The sequence below is a fragment of the Vespula vulgaris genome, chromosome 9 (assembly GCF_905475345.1).
Source record: "Vespula vulgaris chromosome 9, iyVesVulg1.1, whole genome shotgun sequence".
NCBI classification, from domain to species: Eukaryota; Metazoa; Arthropoda; class Insecta; order Hymenoptera; family Vespidae; genus Vespula; species Vespula vulgaris.
In genome coordinates this window covers 8,159,557-8,175,247 of record NC_066594.1, presented here as the reverse complement: position 1 = coordinate 8,175,247, position 15,691 = coordinate 8,159,557, and the positions used below count along the sequence as shown (strand labels likewise).

General features: G+C 42.0%; 2 protein-coding genes across 2 annotated transcripts; one reads left to right on the top strand and one right to left on the bottom strand.

Annotated features, from left to right (window-relative positions):
* Nucleotides 1–40: 40 nt before the first annotated feature.
* Nucleotides 41–1,175, bottom strand: LOC127066049 (peritrophin-1-like). Its single transcript, XM_050999282.1, has 2 exons — nucleotides 1,016–1,175; nucleotides 41–855 (listed from the first exon to the last, which is right to left on the bottom strand). The coding sequence occupies exons 1-2, from the start codon at nucleotides 1,020–1,022 to the stop codon at nucleotides 173–175; spliced, it is 690 nt and encodes a 229-aa protein (XP_050855239.1). The 5' UTR covers nucleotides 1,023–1,175; the 3' UTR covers nucleotides 41–172.
* Nucleotides 1,176–8,887: 7,712 nt separating this feature from the next.
* LOC127066052 (testicular haploid expressed gene protein-like) lies at nucleotides 8,888–12,595 on the top strand. Its single transcript, XM_050999286.1, has 6 exons — nucleotides 8,888–9,088; nucleotides 9,172–9,275; nucleotides 9,376–9,468; nucleotides 10,853–10,973; nucleotides 11,190–11,418; nucleotides 12,419–12,595. The coding sequence occupies exons 1-6, from the start codon at nucleotides 8,975–8,977 to the stop codon at nucleotides 12,583–12,585; spliced, it is 828 nt and encodes a 275-aa protein (XP_050855243.1). The 5' UTR covers nucleotides 8,888–8,974; the 3' UTR covers nucleotides 12,586–12,595.
* Nucleotides 12,596–15,691: the final 3,096 nt, after the last annotated feature.

Here is a 15,691-nt window from a genome sequence, read left to right as displayed (position 1 = left end):
ATTTATGCATATCGAAAATATTGTATTAAATCAGACGCTGTAAAAGCGAAGGTGGAACATTTAATAAGTTATATGAGAACAATCGACGAATAAAACATTAAATACAGAATATGTCTTATCCTAAGATGTATAATTTGGACAAATATGTTGCTTCTAATTATTTCTTATAATATTAAAGTTTTCGCGAACAATTTGCCTGATCAGCTGGCAAACACTTGTCACTTTGGGTGCTCCATTCTGCGTTTTCGTCGCAGCTGTACTTTTCCGTTGTTTCTTCCTTACAATAGTAAACGTTTTTGCAGGATAGAGGATCAGGCAAATAGCTTCCCTCCGTATTCCTATAATCCTTGCAAACATCCGTGGCTACGCATTTGCCAGACTTGTCGCAAACTTGAGCATACGGATTGAAAACAAGTCCTTCGGCGCATCTTTGGAGAACTTGTCCGTAAGAGGTACATTGGTAGAATAGGTGACAGCGTGTTTTGTGTGGTAAAAATGTGCCTACTGGTCTGTTCCCGCAGGTCCATTCCGGGGTCCAGTCGTCTTTCGACCGCGGCGTTGTTTGAACCGCTGGAGAATTACAATTGGCTCTTGCAGGGAGGTCGCAAACTTGTAACACTTTGTTGAAGTGCAATCTTCGCGTCTTCGCTTTGTCCATGAATGGGCATAATAATTCGACCTTGTTTCCGCCTATGCATTTATAAAATTTCGTGCAATCGTATTCGTGTGCCAAATGTATCGTTCTATCTTCGGGGTCCACATCTGGACAATACGTTGGAACCGGAAGTATCGGAGTATCTTCGGCGTATACCGTAACCATGACAGCCGCAAACGCGGCTATTATCAGATATCCTCCTGTTTGAATATTCAATGTAAGTAACGATCTAACCGTTTCGAGATATACTAATGTTTCTATCTATTCTATGCTCCTCTATCGTATTGACGGTAAAATAAGGAAATGTAGCTTTATGAGATTTAAGCGATGCGATATCTAGTGTAAGTTGCAACGACTTGCCTTTCATGATGAAAAACGAACGTTGATTTACTTCTTCTTCTATATTTGCTCTTGGTGCTTAATTGATCGTTAACTGGTAATATCAAGGGAAAAAGCGACTTTTATAATCGTGTGCGAACCCTCTTATCATTTTTGATGCTTTATATCTTACGTATTTTTATCTAATCTACCCGTAATTTTATCGTTACAGACTTTGACATTTTTTTCTATAAGCTAATAAGATTAAAATCTCATTAATTATCAAAGATAAAAGAAGATATTAATAGAAAATACGAAGTAAATATATATGAAACCCTCATCGAAGTTATATACTTTTACGTCTAAATCATTAATACGAAATTATTTCTATCCTTGTAATAAGTCCTTTCTTTTTCCTTCCCTATTTGCGAATATGACGTCAAGATATTTCATTTATTCTAATAATTACAATCACGCATAATTCGTTTCGATCAATTATTTTTTCCCGATCCTTTCAACTGTTCGGTTATATATTTTTTTCTTTCATCTTTATTCCGTGTATTAATGGAATACACTACTCTATTAGGAATATTAGCCGAAAAGAAGAGAGAAAAAAAAACAAAATTATCCAACTTTGCAAACATCCATGAAGTCATGCGATCATCGAGAGCCATGTACTTTGACCACTATTAATGAATACGACAATAATTGATGAATCGTGTTAGCTACGTCACGTTCGTAGCGTAGAGTATGACGAATCGCTTAAACTCGTTGGACAAAAGTTGATTTCAGAGATAACGTATATTGTTGATTCCATAAAAAATTCGATGAGTGGTAGTAATTCCTTCGAAGAAAATCTTTCGTCGGATTAGTCGACATTAAAGTAGTCGTTTAAACGTACATAGTGTTTAAGAATCGATTATATTTTACCGACATATATATATATATATATATATATATATATATATACATATATATATATGTATAGATTATATATAGATACAGATTATATATATAATAATAATATGTAATAGTAATAATAATACCGATAAAAATAAGAACAACAACAGTAGTACATAATGTATCTACGTATATATAAAAAGCTAGACGTGATCTAAAAAAAACCTAAGCATTTTATACACCCCGATGTTTTATGTAAGGCTTTGTTAGTTAAGGAAAAATTCAATTCTTCAAAGATAAAGAATTGATTTCATATATCGAAGACAATGACTCGTTTGAAATCTTTTGGCTGTAAGATTTATCGAATTCCTGATAAATCGATCGATTTAGAGTGTTATTTGATCGCTACGTGACACGCTTTTTTAAATCCTGCCCAATCATACCGAATCTTGTTCTCTTGACACAATTACTTACAATTTCTGGAACAGTTGATTTTCTTTTCAATATCGATCAATCAGAAATTTTACGAAATAATATCGACTTCTTTGAAATCCTACTTTATCTCGATTAAGACAAATTATTATTTTCAAGTCTTTTAAAATGATTTTTTACGAATTACGTTTATTTCTACGAATTTTACAAATTCGATTGCGTCGTGTTCGAAAATAAAATACTTTTTATTGGTTTGTTGTTATCGCTTGTTATTAGGCATTGTTATCTTCCAAAATGATATATCTATTTAATCGATTTAATGAAATCAATGATTTACAAATCGAAAATAAAATACTTGAGACAATAAAATCATTATTAATAAATTTATAACGAGTGTTAATTGTTACATTGTAAACAAAATATTTCTTTTCTATATTATCGCATAAAATCATACGAAGAGATCGCTTCGAGCATTCGTCCGTCTATTTGTCCGCATTGCGTACTATTTAATTACATACGTATGTATGTAAGTGCGCGCGTAGAAGGGAGCAGAAAAAGAAAAAAAAGAAGCTGCGAAAGAAAAAGAAAAACAAAAAAGATGAAAAAAGGAGATTTGCGCGGTTTCACGGAATACGAAAGGTATCGTCGTAATCGAATATCTATCGATAGTTTCCTTTGTAGTGTTATGCGTCTGTAAGGTCTAAAAGATTTGCATGTAATCGTGAAAAGAAGTCACAAGTGCAAAAATCAATTTCCTTCTCATCGATAAATCATCGTTTTTGAAACTTCTCAAGAGAGAGAGGAAGGGAAGAGAAGGCCAACATACTCGAGATTGTTCCACCGTAAGGGGACTTGGGTTAATCTTGCAGGGGACTCGACTTGCGAGCTTATACCATAATCCTTGGATTTTGTCGATACTTTGACCGCTGAAATGTGTATCAAAGGGGACGAGCAAAAAGGAAAAAAGAAAAGAAAACAGATCGTAGTCGAAACTTAAGCCGAATCGTTCTTTCGGATTCCCTCTTTTCTCTAATCGAACTTTGACTTCATTACGATATTAATCAAGTTTTATCTTTAGAGAATAGAATAATGTTTCCTGTGTATTTGCTGAACTACCTAGAAAGATTTAATCATATCGACATATCGAGTTTCGTAGGTGACTATTTTGGGACAAGCTTCGAGAACTTTTATTATTCCGTCGATGCAAGCCACGCGCATATCAAGGCGGTACTCGAAAATTGCGTTTGGATCGTCGAACGCACGGTTCGCGTATGCACGGCTCGCACGTACGGTTCGTACGCACGGCTCGCACGTGCGATTCGTACGCACTCGTATGCGTTGTTAATTACTCGTTTGCCCCTAATGAGAGAATTCAAAATTGGATCGTACGATTTCTCAATGATATATTTGAATTTAATTTCGTCTCTGAATGAAGGCAAGTAATATAATTCGGCGATCTTATATTTTTTTTATCCCATCGTATTCTCGCGTTTATTACTCTCGATGTATACGCGTACGATGCTCGGACGAAAAATTCAGTCGAGTATTGCGCGGGCGGACGATTTAATCGACGATTAATTTGGAAGGGAAACGAGGAAAACTGGTCCAAGCGGAAATTGAAAAAAATGAATGGCATCGGTTGGTATCTAACAACGTCTGCCAAGTTGTAAAGCCGATTCCTCCCTTTGTTCGCGAACCAGTCACGCAGAAAGAAACGTCGATATTACGTATGCATGTATCGTATATAAGAAATAAGCGGAATAGCGCGAGCAACGTCTCTCGGTCTAGGATAAATACCTTTTGAGTCGATCTTGAAACGATCGGTAGGTAAAGTTAACGAAATTTTGGGCAGGAAGGGGTTGGCGCGCGAGAGACCGTTAATTTTATTACAAATTGCAAGAGAAAGCTAGAAGAAGAAGGAAGAGAAAAGAAACGTTATCTTTCCGGTCGGGAGAAGAACGGAGAGTGGAAAGGAGAGCGCTAACGGACAGCACAACAATGACGTTGACAATTTCAAGAGAAAACTTCCCCAAAAGCGCAGCTATCTCAACTCGTTACTTCACGTTTCCGGTGCGCCGCGGCGCGCCAAGTTTACGAAAGCTCGCGCCTCCCGTTCTGTACTTTACTTCCGCGATATAATTTTCTCTTGCTTTAACAGAACCCGCACCGTGCTTCCCGAGTTTTGTCAGATAAAGTAGCCGAGATAACCGACTGGCAACGCGTACAAGACAATTCTTGGCAGTAGCTAAGTGGCCATTCTCTTTTCCTATCCTATTTCTTGCCTCTACTTTTTTATTATTTATTTAACGCATTCAACGCGTTGTACTATATATCTCGTTGTAACATAAGGAAACAAATTTCACGATAATTCTGTGAAATGGAAGAAGCACGTATAACGGAGTCTGAGAAACGCGCATCGTGATCGGCATTGTTGCTGAAGCTAATTAACGAATACCTCGGTTAAAGTTACGATCAAACAAGGGCCGAGTTTCTCGCGGGAAAGCAAGAAAATTATGCCTTCGACGTAGCTGAAAGTAGTAAGGAGCGGTCTAAGTGGAACCGAGCGAACGAAGCTAAGGGGAAGAAATACGAGAATTCTCGCTCTCGATTCTTCTCGTAGATGCTAGATAACTTTTCTCGACTACGTTCCTATCTTCTTTCACGTTGATCCCGACGACGAATGGGGTCGAAGCCGAAGTTTTTCGAGTTCGAAACGGCAACTTGCTACCGAGACCCGTACCAGTGGATTCCCTCTAGGTCTTCGCGAGAATTCAAAGTAACCGGACCTTTTTCATTCTGCGTTTTAATTAAACGCAGACGATACGGGAATCCCTTGTTCTCTCCGTTCAATGGCCATCTCGCTTCGTAACGCGACATTCCCTTTTTCCTCTCAAACATCTGGAAAGAATATCTTTTCAAGAATTCGACGTTTTAAAATAGATAATATCGTCGTTAACGTCAGTCGTTAACGTTTTATTTGGGATTCCTGAAAAAAGAATCTACGATCGTTTCGATTCGCCGATTTAAGAGCTAATGATGAAAATTCTAGTCTATCCCGGAGGAGCTTCCTTCGAAATACAATGTCTCGCGTCAACTCGTCGGGTTAAAAGGAACGATCGACATACGAGGAAGAGGAGGAAGAAAGAAAGAAGTGTATATATATGTACACGTATATACGAGTACTCTTCGTTTCCCGTTTTTTCTCCTTCCCATCTACCTATCTATCCGTCTATCTCTCTGTCTTTTCAGTCTCGGTCGTCTTCTTTCTTCTTTGGCCCTCCTCCTTAACCCGGAACGTCGAGAAGTGGCGGCCCGCTAAGTCCAGATGGAAGAAAAATATTATTCGCTTGAATCCTTTTATCGGAAGATCTATTTTTCAGAGTTAATATCCTTCGGTCGGAGGGTTGTGGGGTGGGCTTCGAGACGTGAAAGATCGTGAAAAGTGTGGGAAAAGGTGAGCGGGGTAAGAGATAGGGGTGGAATCGATGCGAGAGAAAGACATTGCCAAGAACGCGGAAGAAACGTAACGTCTATCTCTTGGACGTAACCTATCGCGTCTCTCTCCTCGATGTGTCTGTATCTCTCGCGCGCGAGCTCGAACGCGCTCGAAGATCATAAGCAATTACGAGGATAAGTCGCTGAGTTTTCGTTTCGTTGCTCCTAAGAACGATTAAACGATCAATCATGACCGTTTAAACAAACCGCTATCTTCGTCTCTTATACCTCGTATAAGAGAGCGCGTCCGTATTGAACCGTTATCTCTCCCAAAGATTATTTCACAAATCAATAGTACTTTAATCGCGTTTATCGTTCGCGCTATGTTCTTATAAAAAAATACGCCTTGAAAGGTAAAAACAAAAGTCTTTGATTCGTTCGAACAATGAAACGATTGGAGCGATTCTTTGCGAGAAATTTCATCGAAAGGCGTGAATTAAATTAGTATAACGATAAGAACGATGAGAGAGAGAGAGAGAGAGAGAGAGAGAGAGAGAGAGACGGAAGGAGAGTAACAAGAGCGAGAAAGACGAGTAGAGGAGAAAAGAGGAAAAAGGTGAGGACTTTCAGATATTAAACTTTGGATGGTGTTATTCAACGCCCCTTTATGCCGGAGCAATGGCGACTCTTGATACTCACCCCTTGGCTTTACCGTGCGCGTTTAAAAGTCAACGAAGAGAAAACGGAAGGGGAGAGATGAAAAAAGATAGTAAAAGTGAGGAGGGTGCTTTTTTGTTGGTAGACATGAATATGTACCGACAACATCGGCTTTTGTCGCAAAGTCCATTGCCTACTTTCCCCTAATTTCTTGTTTTTGCTCTTTTTTTCTTTCTTCTTTCTCCCTTTTTTTTTTTTTATTATATTTTGTTTTCTTTTCATTGTTCTATTTGTTTTCCTTCTTTTTTCCTCTTCTCTTTTTGTTCCTCTCGTCTGACGATTACTTTCTTCTGTCCCTTGGGAAGAAGGGACGAGGTCTCTGCTTCGAGGTATAACGAAAATCGGAATCCACCGTGTTACTTAAACCTGCACGTCTCTGGCGAGAAAAATAACAATAAAAAAAAAAAAAGAAGAAGAAAAGAAAGAGAGGAAAAACTGGTTCGCTGCTTCATCCCGTTTCGTGAATTAAGAATTTGACGATCTCTAGCCTATCTCTCGCTAGCCTCTTCGACAAAAGTGAAAGAAAATTGATCGGCGAAAACGATGCCTGTTTTGTCTCGGCTACGAGCTGTCGCAGTGCCAATGCCGAAAGCTTCCACGAGAAATCCGATAAAGTCCGACCAGTGACAATTCCCATGACCGTCTCCTGAATTTTCCATGTCAATGTTCTGCAGCCTGCCACCCCCGGCAGCCCTGAACTTGCCTCGCGAAAATAGTCATACGATGGATACGAGATATTTTTTTATTCTTTCCTCTCGAACCCCCGTCTCTATTTCTCTTCCTCTACTTTTTTTTCTATTTTTATCTCTCTCTCTCTCTCTTTTTTCATTTTTTTTATCGTCAGTCATGGAATTTTCAGCATACACGGAGACCAACGATTTCCGGAAGAGTGCTCTCTAATAACGAGATTTCCTTTTGCTGAAACCAATAACACCGCGTCCTCTGACCCGTAATTAAAGTTTAATTAGAAATGCGGGTATATCGTCCCGCGCGTTCTACACAAACGATTGCGAAAGCAGCGTTCCTACTCATCCAGGAAAGCTACTCTTAGTAGCACCCTTTTAGCGGTCTTCCGAGCGCCACGAAGATCCGATTTTCGTCTTCGTTTAATAGTCGCCTAAACGTGCAAATCTGTTCATATTACCTGGTACATGATCGTTAAAGCCTCGAGAGTGCTTAACGTGTGGTATAAACTATAGTTTCTCCAAGTTGTTCCGCTAAGGAGTTGAAACTGTGACGAAGAGGACGAGAGAGAGAGAGAGAGAGAGAGTATGTGAGTGGGTGAGTTGGGGCCAAGAGGGTAAGGGGAGAGTGAGAACGAGCGCGGTAAAATCTTATCATCGATATCCTTCGGGATTTCAAGTGCCAGGTAAACAGACTCGTATTTGAGATTTCCCATGCGGGGTTGACAGAGAGAGAAAGACGGAACGATAACGAAACCGGAGAAAGAGAGCGAGAACGGACAAGAGTTGACGACAAGGAGGAGAGAATATGTATGTATACGTTTGTACGAGAAAGAGAGAGAGAGAGAAAGAAAGCAGAGATGCTTGAGTGAATCGTATTCGTAGCCGGCTAAAAACGAATAAAACCAAACGAATGTCCCTCAAGAGTTCTTCGTTGGTAGAACTTTTGTTCGTAATGCTCAAAGTCCGAATCAAGCTCGAAATTACATCCACCGTGTTCCTTGTTACCGCTGCTACTACTACTTTTTCTTCTTCTTCTTCTTCTTCTTCTTCGTCTCCTCCTCCTTCTCTTTCATCTCTCATCCGATTCATTCGCTATAGATTAGCCGTCGACGTTATCCGCACAAGATCCGAAGGATCAGGAAATAATTTTGGCAATGTTTTCTTTAAAAATGTTCGTTTAACAGCGATAGCGGTTGCACGGGAAGTTAACGATTGAAACGAAACGTGTATACAACTGTGACTAATCTACCAACAGGTTATCGAACATACGCTCGCAAAATATCCGATTTGTTTCGAACGACGATATCATTGATTAAAAGCTCGACGCGTTCTCTCTCTCCCGCGTTAATTTTCGCTGGAATTCGACTTGTATTTTTTAACAAGCAATATGGAAAACGTAATTCTGAAAAATTGCAGTCCATTTCCAGTCACGCATACCGCTGATTGAAAATAGATTGTTAACGAGTTTAATCGGTAAGCAAATTGTCGAACGTCGCTGCCACTAACTATCCAGTCACTTTTGTTTTATTTTTATTATTGATCATTGTTTTTATCGCAAAACAAATCGCGATCGTACGCTCGAGCGTGCAAACTACCTGCACTTTTTTCCGTTCTCTTGTTTTCCCTCCCCTCTCTCGCATCTGCATTCCGACGGTTCTGTCAAAATTAATGGGGTTAATCGGACAAAGTAAAGATCGGTTTGCATGTTTACCGAGTGCTTAGAAAATAACGTCGCGATCATTCGATTTATTCGAGTAAAGTCTTTCCACGGCAAACTCATTCTAATCGACGACGGTCCAACGATATTAAGGAAAATATTAACCTCGTAAATATGTTGTCCCTGAGAATCAAATACGCGATGGCGCATCTCTCGCGAAAGCAACACACCAGATTATTGGCACGTCCAAATTGGAGAAGACTTCGTAGAGTGGACATGAACATAATGGTGAGCTAAGGTTTGACGAACGTCAAACTCGTTCTCGCAACGATTACGGGGACGCAAGGACGTAAAGTCGATCGATTTAACAGGTAGATCCAAACGCGATATCGCGCGCAGCTCTAACGTGTAAGGCCTCGAAGCGTATCAAGATCATGGCCCGGCCAAAATATGTAACCAAGAAATACGATGTTCAGTAAGCGGGAAGCCGTTTAACTCGTCGCTTTTAAAGCCGACCCCGTAGGAAAGCTCTTACCTACGGCACTATCTTATATAATGTATTTTTCATACAGAAGGGACTATCCACCACCGTACCAACGAATTCATCCAAGGACACTCGCAGCGAGGAGTACCAGTCGTATTCGGATTCTGGCTATGCCGAAAAAGCGGTGGGTTCGTACTTGGAATTTAAAATGCCGTGGCCCGCGCTCGCGCCCGTTCTATCTCATTATTCTCGGGAAGAATCCTCTCTGGCAACGGAGAACGGCCTCGGCGTAACGTATAAATTGTGTGTGTACACACCTATGTATGCACGAGCGTGGGAGTGTACGCTCGACACGGAAACGCGAAATAAAATCCAATCGCGCTCGGGATCTAAGAACCGTGCAAAATCTCCGGCTTCGTTCTCCCACGAGCCAAGCTGCGCCAAAGCACTTTTCTAAAACTTATATAATCGGGATACGTAATCGAAGTACGCGTGTCTAGATATCCATGTACGTATGCACGGAGTATATCCGAGATAGAAAATATAAAATTCTTATTTACGATATCACTGTGGATATATCGCGAGAATTCAATCCATTAAACGACAAGTGCTGCTGCGAGAGGGAACGTTCGTTGATTTTTTTCGACGAGAAAGCTTTCGACGTTCGTTTACTTTCGGTGATTCCTTGAAGCGACCGATGCTCGAGAACGATCGAATCGAACGATCGCTTTCGAATGAACTCATCAACGAAACGAAATTTATTCGTTAGATCGAAGAAGAATCTTCGAACGATCGAACGAAGCCGGACAGCGATTTCGTCGCTAGGGAGACGGTAGTAGTAAGAGCCTGCACAAGTTTCCACTTTGCTCTCTCGTTCCCCCGTGGAAAAAGACTCGGAGTGATCGGACACGTTTCGTAGGAAAGAAGAATCGCAGCATCTTTCGATCTCGACGTCGATCTCGATTTCACGAGAGGGCGAACTTAATCGGATTGTCCTCCGAACACTTGCCACTCGCGAGAGAGTAGTCCCGTATAAAGTCGGATTTAGATTCCTGAGTAACCTCTTACTCGACATTCGTACGTACATACACCCTGTACGTAAATGTACACTCGCACATTCAGTTTACTCTTTGCAACGGTGTAAAACGAGTTACCCTTTCTTTGGCTTTTACCCTCTCCGTTTTCCTTTTCTCTCCTTTTATCAAAAGGGTTGCGTCATTTCCTTTGAGTCTACTACTGGGTTCTCCGGATCGCTCGCTTCCGTCAAAGATAAAGGATGGGACCGATGTGATAACGAATCGTTGCTCGTTCTCTCCGTCGAAAGATGGAACGAGAATTCGCCGTTTCGCGTTTCTACCTCGCTTTGATTTTCGCAACGGCTGCCAATAGTTTCTGCGGCATCCCTCGAACCCGCTTCCTGACAACTCGAATGTACTCGCTAATGACGACCGAAAGTGCATGAAATTTTAGGTAGCTCGTCGAGCGACGAGCTCCTTCCCCCTCGATCGACGAAGAGAGAAAGCGCGCACAGAAATATTATCGCTTTGAATATAAAATGTGTTTTTCAGCGCTGTAGAGTATCGGGTTTCCGAGCCTCCCAGGCCACCTCCGAGAGACCACGATTGGAAACGACACAGGGAGATCATAGACAAACTGGCGAAACCAAAAGTCGTTCACAAGCCGAAACACGTAAATGAGCATTTTTTAACGAATCGAGTAGTTCGCGTACAGGCTGCGTCGTGATAAGTTGGCGGATGACTCGAGGGATCGTCGTTCGATCCCTTGGAAAACGTGCCAACGTATCGTCGCGATGCATCCTGGATAAACGTATCCGGCTAAATGAAATTTCGCTATCGAGGTCAAGAGGAAAAAGACACAAGATAGAGATTGGACGCGTAATTGCAGGTTCCGAAAAAGAGGTGGCGGCCGGTCAGGATGAGGCGAATACAGAGATTGGCTATACCAGTGAGCCGTGAGATTCCGCTTACCAGAGATCCCTTTTCGGTAACACGATCCGCTCTAAGGTACAGGATGACGGAACGTATGAGGCAGCTCGTCTATCGAAAAACCGAGTTGGAAGTTATTACGCCACGGAAACCAGGCGTGGTTTCGCGAGCAGCCTTGAAAGCTACCGGTATATCATACGTATCTAGCTAGTCGGTCCTATTCAAAGAATCTTCTTTTAGTTCTCTTTCGTCGATCAGGCGCAAGGATTTTCCCGTTCGTAAACTTAGCGCGCTATGCGGGAAAAAGTCGCTGTTTCGTTACATTTTTTTCTCTCTCATATTCTCTCTCTCTCTCTCTCTTCCCTCCTCCTATTGGCGCAGCCTCGACCGCGGCGAAGTCAAGAATTTTTTTCCTAACCGGTCTCCGGTACGAGCGTCGAAGGCCGGGTTTCCTCGGAACACGGCATGTGGGTCAGCCTTCGTTTTCGCTCGGTTCGTCCGAACCGAAGGATTGGCCTAAACGCTTCTCGTCCGGAGAAAAAACGATCCTATTGACGCAAGTACCGCCGGTACGCCGGTGTACCGTCGAGCTCGTGCCATTTTTTCTGGACACAAAGACCAGAACGTTACCAAAGTACGTTCACGGGTTGTAACGTAACGCGTTTTCTGATACGAGATTCCATCTTCGAAGTATCTGGCACGATAAAATTGAAATCGCATTTCGGGGCTTTCGAGGAATAAAACGATAACGGCCACGGAATTCGTTTAATAACGCGATAACATCTTCCCGCTTGATAATCCATATTCGGTCACGTCGTATTACGAATTTCGAGTTCGGATGGTTGTTATATCGATCGCATACGCTCGATGACGATATTCGTCACTTTCGCAAAACGAGAGATTATTTTACAAGAGAGAGAGAGAGACTGGTATTGAGAAGAGTAGCGTTCGCGTTCGAAGCAATTTCACGGCTATTAGCTACCTTACACCTTCTTCCTTTCCCCAACACACAAGGTGAGCCTGATTAAAGGTGTCTCTTTCTATCGGCCGAGAAGGATGCCGTCGTTCCATTCGTCGCCCTATTCACAGTACAGCCGACATTGAATTCATTTTCTTTCGAGTCATTTGTCGGGCACGCCTTAAAAGGCCGCATTAGTGCGACAGAATGCATGCTCCTTAATTTCGCAGCTACCCCGAGGACGTTAATCCTGGCGAAGCCCGCGGTACGTCCCGCTGGAATGGAAACGGATCTCAGGGAGGACGCCTTCACCGTCTCCCCGGCTGCTTTGAAAGCGAGATGCTCGAGACGATTGAAAAAGCTTGCAAGGCCGAGGAATTACAAGCATACGAGATAACGATTGCCTCTTGTAGTGTAGTGCTAGTTTAACCATTTTATCGGAGAAAATAGATCCTCTCTTCTTCTCTATGCGCCTTGCGTACCCGTTTTATGTCTCTGATACTTTGGTACTCGCTATACGATACGTCGAAGAGGGTAGATTCATTTAATAATATATTCGTCCAATTAGGAGAGGAAACCTTGCCACTCCGGCGTCTACCCGATTTCACGTACGATCGAACCTTTGTCGCACGCATGGATTTTAATTGGTACGCATACCTTTCTTCTTTCTCCTGGAACACTTTGAGTCCGATACTCGGAGAACCTGTACTTTCTCGCTCGTGCGATCGAGAAAACGGATTACATCGCGCGTATAAATTGCACTTTTCTTTCCTTCCTTCTCTTTTCTTCTTCTTTCTCTTATTTTTTTTCCCCCTCTTTGTTCCGATTCCTTTCATCGTGCATACCTCGACTATTCGCTAAGCTCGCTTTTCCTACGAACAAACTCTTATATTCAATTAATTAAGTTCTCTCGAAAACCGCACGAGCGATCGCGCGGATCTTGCTTCCTCTCGTTCCTTCTCTTACAAATTCGTCCTAAGCAATGACTAACCCCTTGAAGAAGTTTCAGTTTCAATCCTTTTAATTTCTAACTGCGAACAAGGCTCCAGTTATCGAAAATATTGAGAGTTTCCGGAGAGTTTGCAAAGAGACAAAAGTCAATTTTAAAGAGTCGAATCTCCGTTGACTTTGCTGTTTCCGAGACGCGAATCCGAACGAACTTTATCATTATACAACGAGTTATAAATTCTTCCAACGAGCAAGACTAAAGTTGCTAACGAAGGCGGACGATAAGTTCTTGATCTTTCTTCTTAGCTCGGTTAAATGATAGAAGTAGTAACGGTCGTATGTATCGGACGAAACAAAATGAGTAGGACGGCAGGACTCTATAGCAACAGGCGCTGTTTATAACGGATCAATGTTTCTCAGTATGCCAGGTCTAACGACTTTGTTACGTGTCGCGTAACTTTGCCGATAGAAGTTTCATCGAAAATGTTACCAACGAGTTACATCTATGTTACGACTCTCTCATTTTCTATTTACCGAACAAGAGATATTTAGTCGCTAATTTTGTCAATATCCATTGTCCTTACGTAATTATTCTTTCGTTTTTCTTTATCTTTGACAGAAACTATCGACCTAGCGACTCGTTGCCGTTGTATCATTGTTGAGCTCGCCCAAACAATTATTGATCGAGCCCTTTCAATCGTATTTGCGGCGCACAACGAAATATTTTCTATTTAGTCCAGCGCGAGTGATTAAAGCGAAGCCTTCATTATGTACAAGACTACGCATTCGCGAATTTTGCTTTTTTAATAAGCGCATGTACGGTATTTAAAATATTGACAGGGAGAACCGATCGTAAAATTTATATAATCTCGATTCGAATGCACCGGGCATATGTAAAATTACCGAATGACGCAGTTAGAATTCATTGTGCATTTTATATCGTGTTCATTGATTTTAATTAGCAATTTAACGAAACTCGAAACACAATCATTTTGTAACGACGTCGCGCGAAATAGAAGTCGTTTCAAATTCTATATACTCGGCGATACAGCCGAATATATTCGCGACCGCCGATGTAATCGCGTGTACCCCCATCTCCGATCCTCGACAGAAAGGAAAAGTACGAGTGGCGATAACTATACATAAATCTTTGTCGAATTAATTGCCTGCAATATTTGAATTTATAGCGTGCCAATCGGAAATTCTATACGTCAAACGGATCATGCCGTATGTCGAGCGTACGAAATCGCGCGACGTCATAATACGCGTTAGGACAACTCGGTCGTTGTTTGACGTTGGACTTTGGAGAGATGGAATTGCAAGGAAAACGCGTGTATGCGCGCATAAGGATGACAGGATGTGTGTAATACGGAGAGTAGACCAAGTGCGATGGATAGACAGAGAGAGAGAGAGAGAGAGAGAGAGAGAAAAGGAAGGATTCGAAGCTAGGAGCACAAGCAGAGCCTTCGCAAATACTCTCTCGCGTAGCGACCTCTCGCCGAATGGAATATAAATGGAAAGGGTCGACTACGCTCTCGCGAATCCTCTTGCAATTCCGTCCACGTCCGAACACTCCTACGCTCCGCTGTCACCGCCGAACAGAGAAACCTACCTACCTACCTATCTACCTATCTACGTCCCCCGATGTTTCTCTTCGTCTTTACCTCTTGTCCCTTTCTTTCTCGCTTCCTCATCCAACTTTCCTCGTTTACATGTCTCCTGCGCCCTTGCCATGTATCAATCAGAGATATTATTTCACGATAAAATGAAGATAAAGCGAGAGAGTTCGGCCATCTTCGGCCATCTTCGCCGTAGCGTGTTCTCATTCGATCCCGTCTCTTGTTTGTACAATCGACCTTCAGATAACGTTACAAGAATCACGTTTATGTATAGAACCATATCGAAATCTCATTGACCTAGATTTCGCACCTACCACTCGACTGCCAGAGTTAATCGGTTATCACGTAAAAAGTAGGAGAACGTATGGTTGCCGATAGCTCTCCTCGCATTCGTCTCACGTCGCTGAATAAGTTTTTGCTTCGGAAAGCTTTTTAACTAGACGAATCGACGAGCGTAACGAAGCTCCAAACGCGAGACTACGATGCCGAGCATTTTTTAGTTTCCCTCGCCCCTCATTCTCTTTGCTCGCTCTTCCGACAACAAGATCGTCCGCCTTTTGCACGTGTACTATAATTTCGGAATAGCTCGAAAGCATTGTTGTCATTTCGCTTCACGCATGAACGTGCTCGTTGCCGTAGGCTTCTGTCGTTTCAAGAAAAGCAAACCCATAAACGTGCTCTCGAATTCAACGATCGAGTTGATGCTCCAGTCAGCTCGAGATCGATCGCGAGAAGAATCCTCTCGATGATTTTCGATCGAAATAAATAATCATTCCCTCGGATAATCACGTACACGCGTCCCTTCAAAATGAACATTCTCCTCGTAATCGAACGCGAAAAGAGAACACAATTAATTTTGTCGCGAAGAGTTCGTTTAACGTATATATCCGAGAGAACAACGTGCAATTTTCGAGAAAGTTACGTCGCCAACGAATA

Excerpts from the sequence above, each read along its gene's own strand:
- LOC127066052 (XM_050999286.1), top strand. The coding sequence starts at position 8,975 with ATGTTGTCCCTGAGAATCAAATACGCGATGGCGCATCTCTCGCGAAAG. Across the intron at positions 9,276-9,375 it reads ACCAAGAAATACGATGTTCA|GGACTATCCACCACCGTACC; the intron begins GTAAGCGGGAAG and ends TTCATACAGAAG. Across the intron at positions 10,974-11,189 it reads TCGTTCACAAGCCGAAACAC|GTTCCGAAAAAGAGGTGGCG; the intron begins GTAAATGAGCAT and ends GCGTAATTGCAG.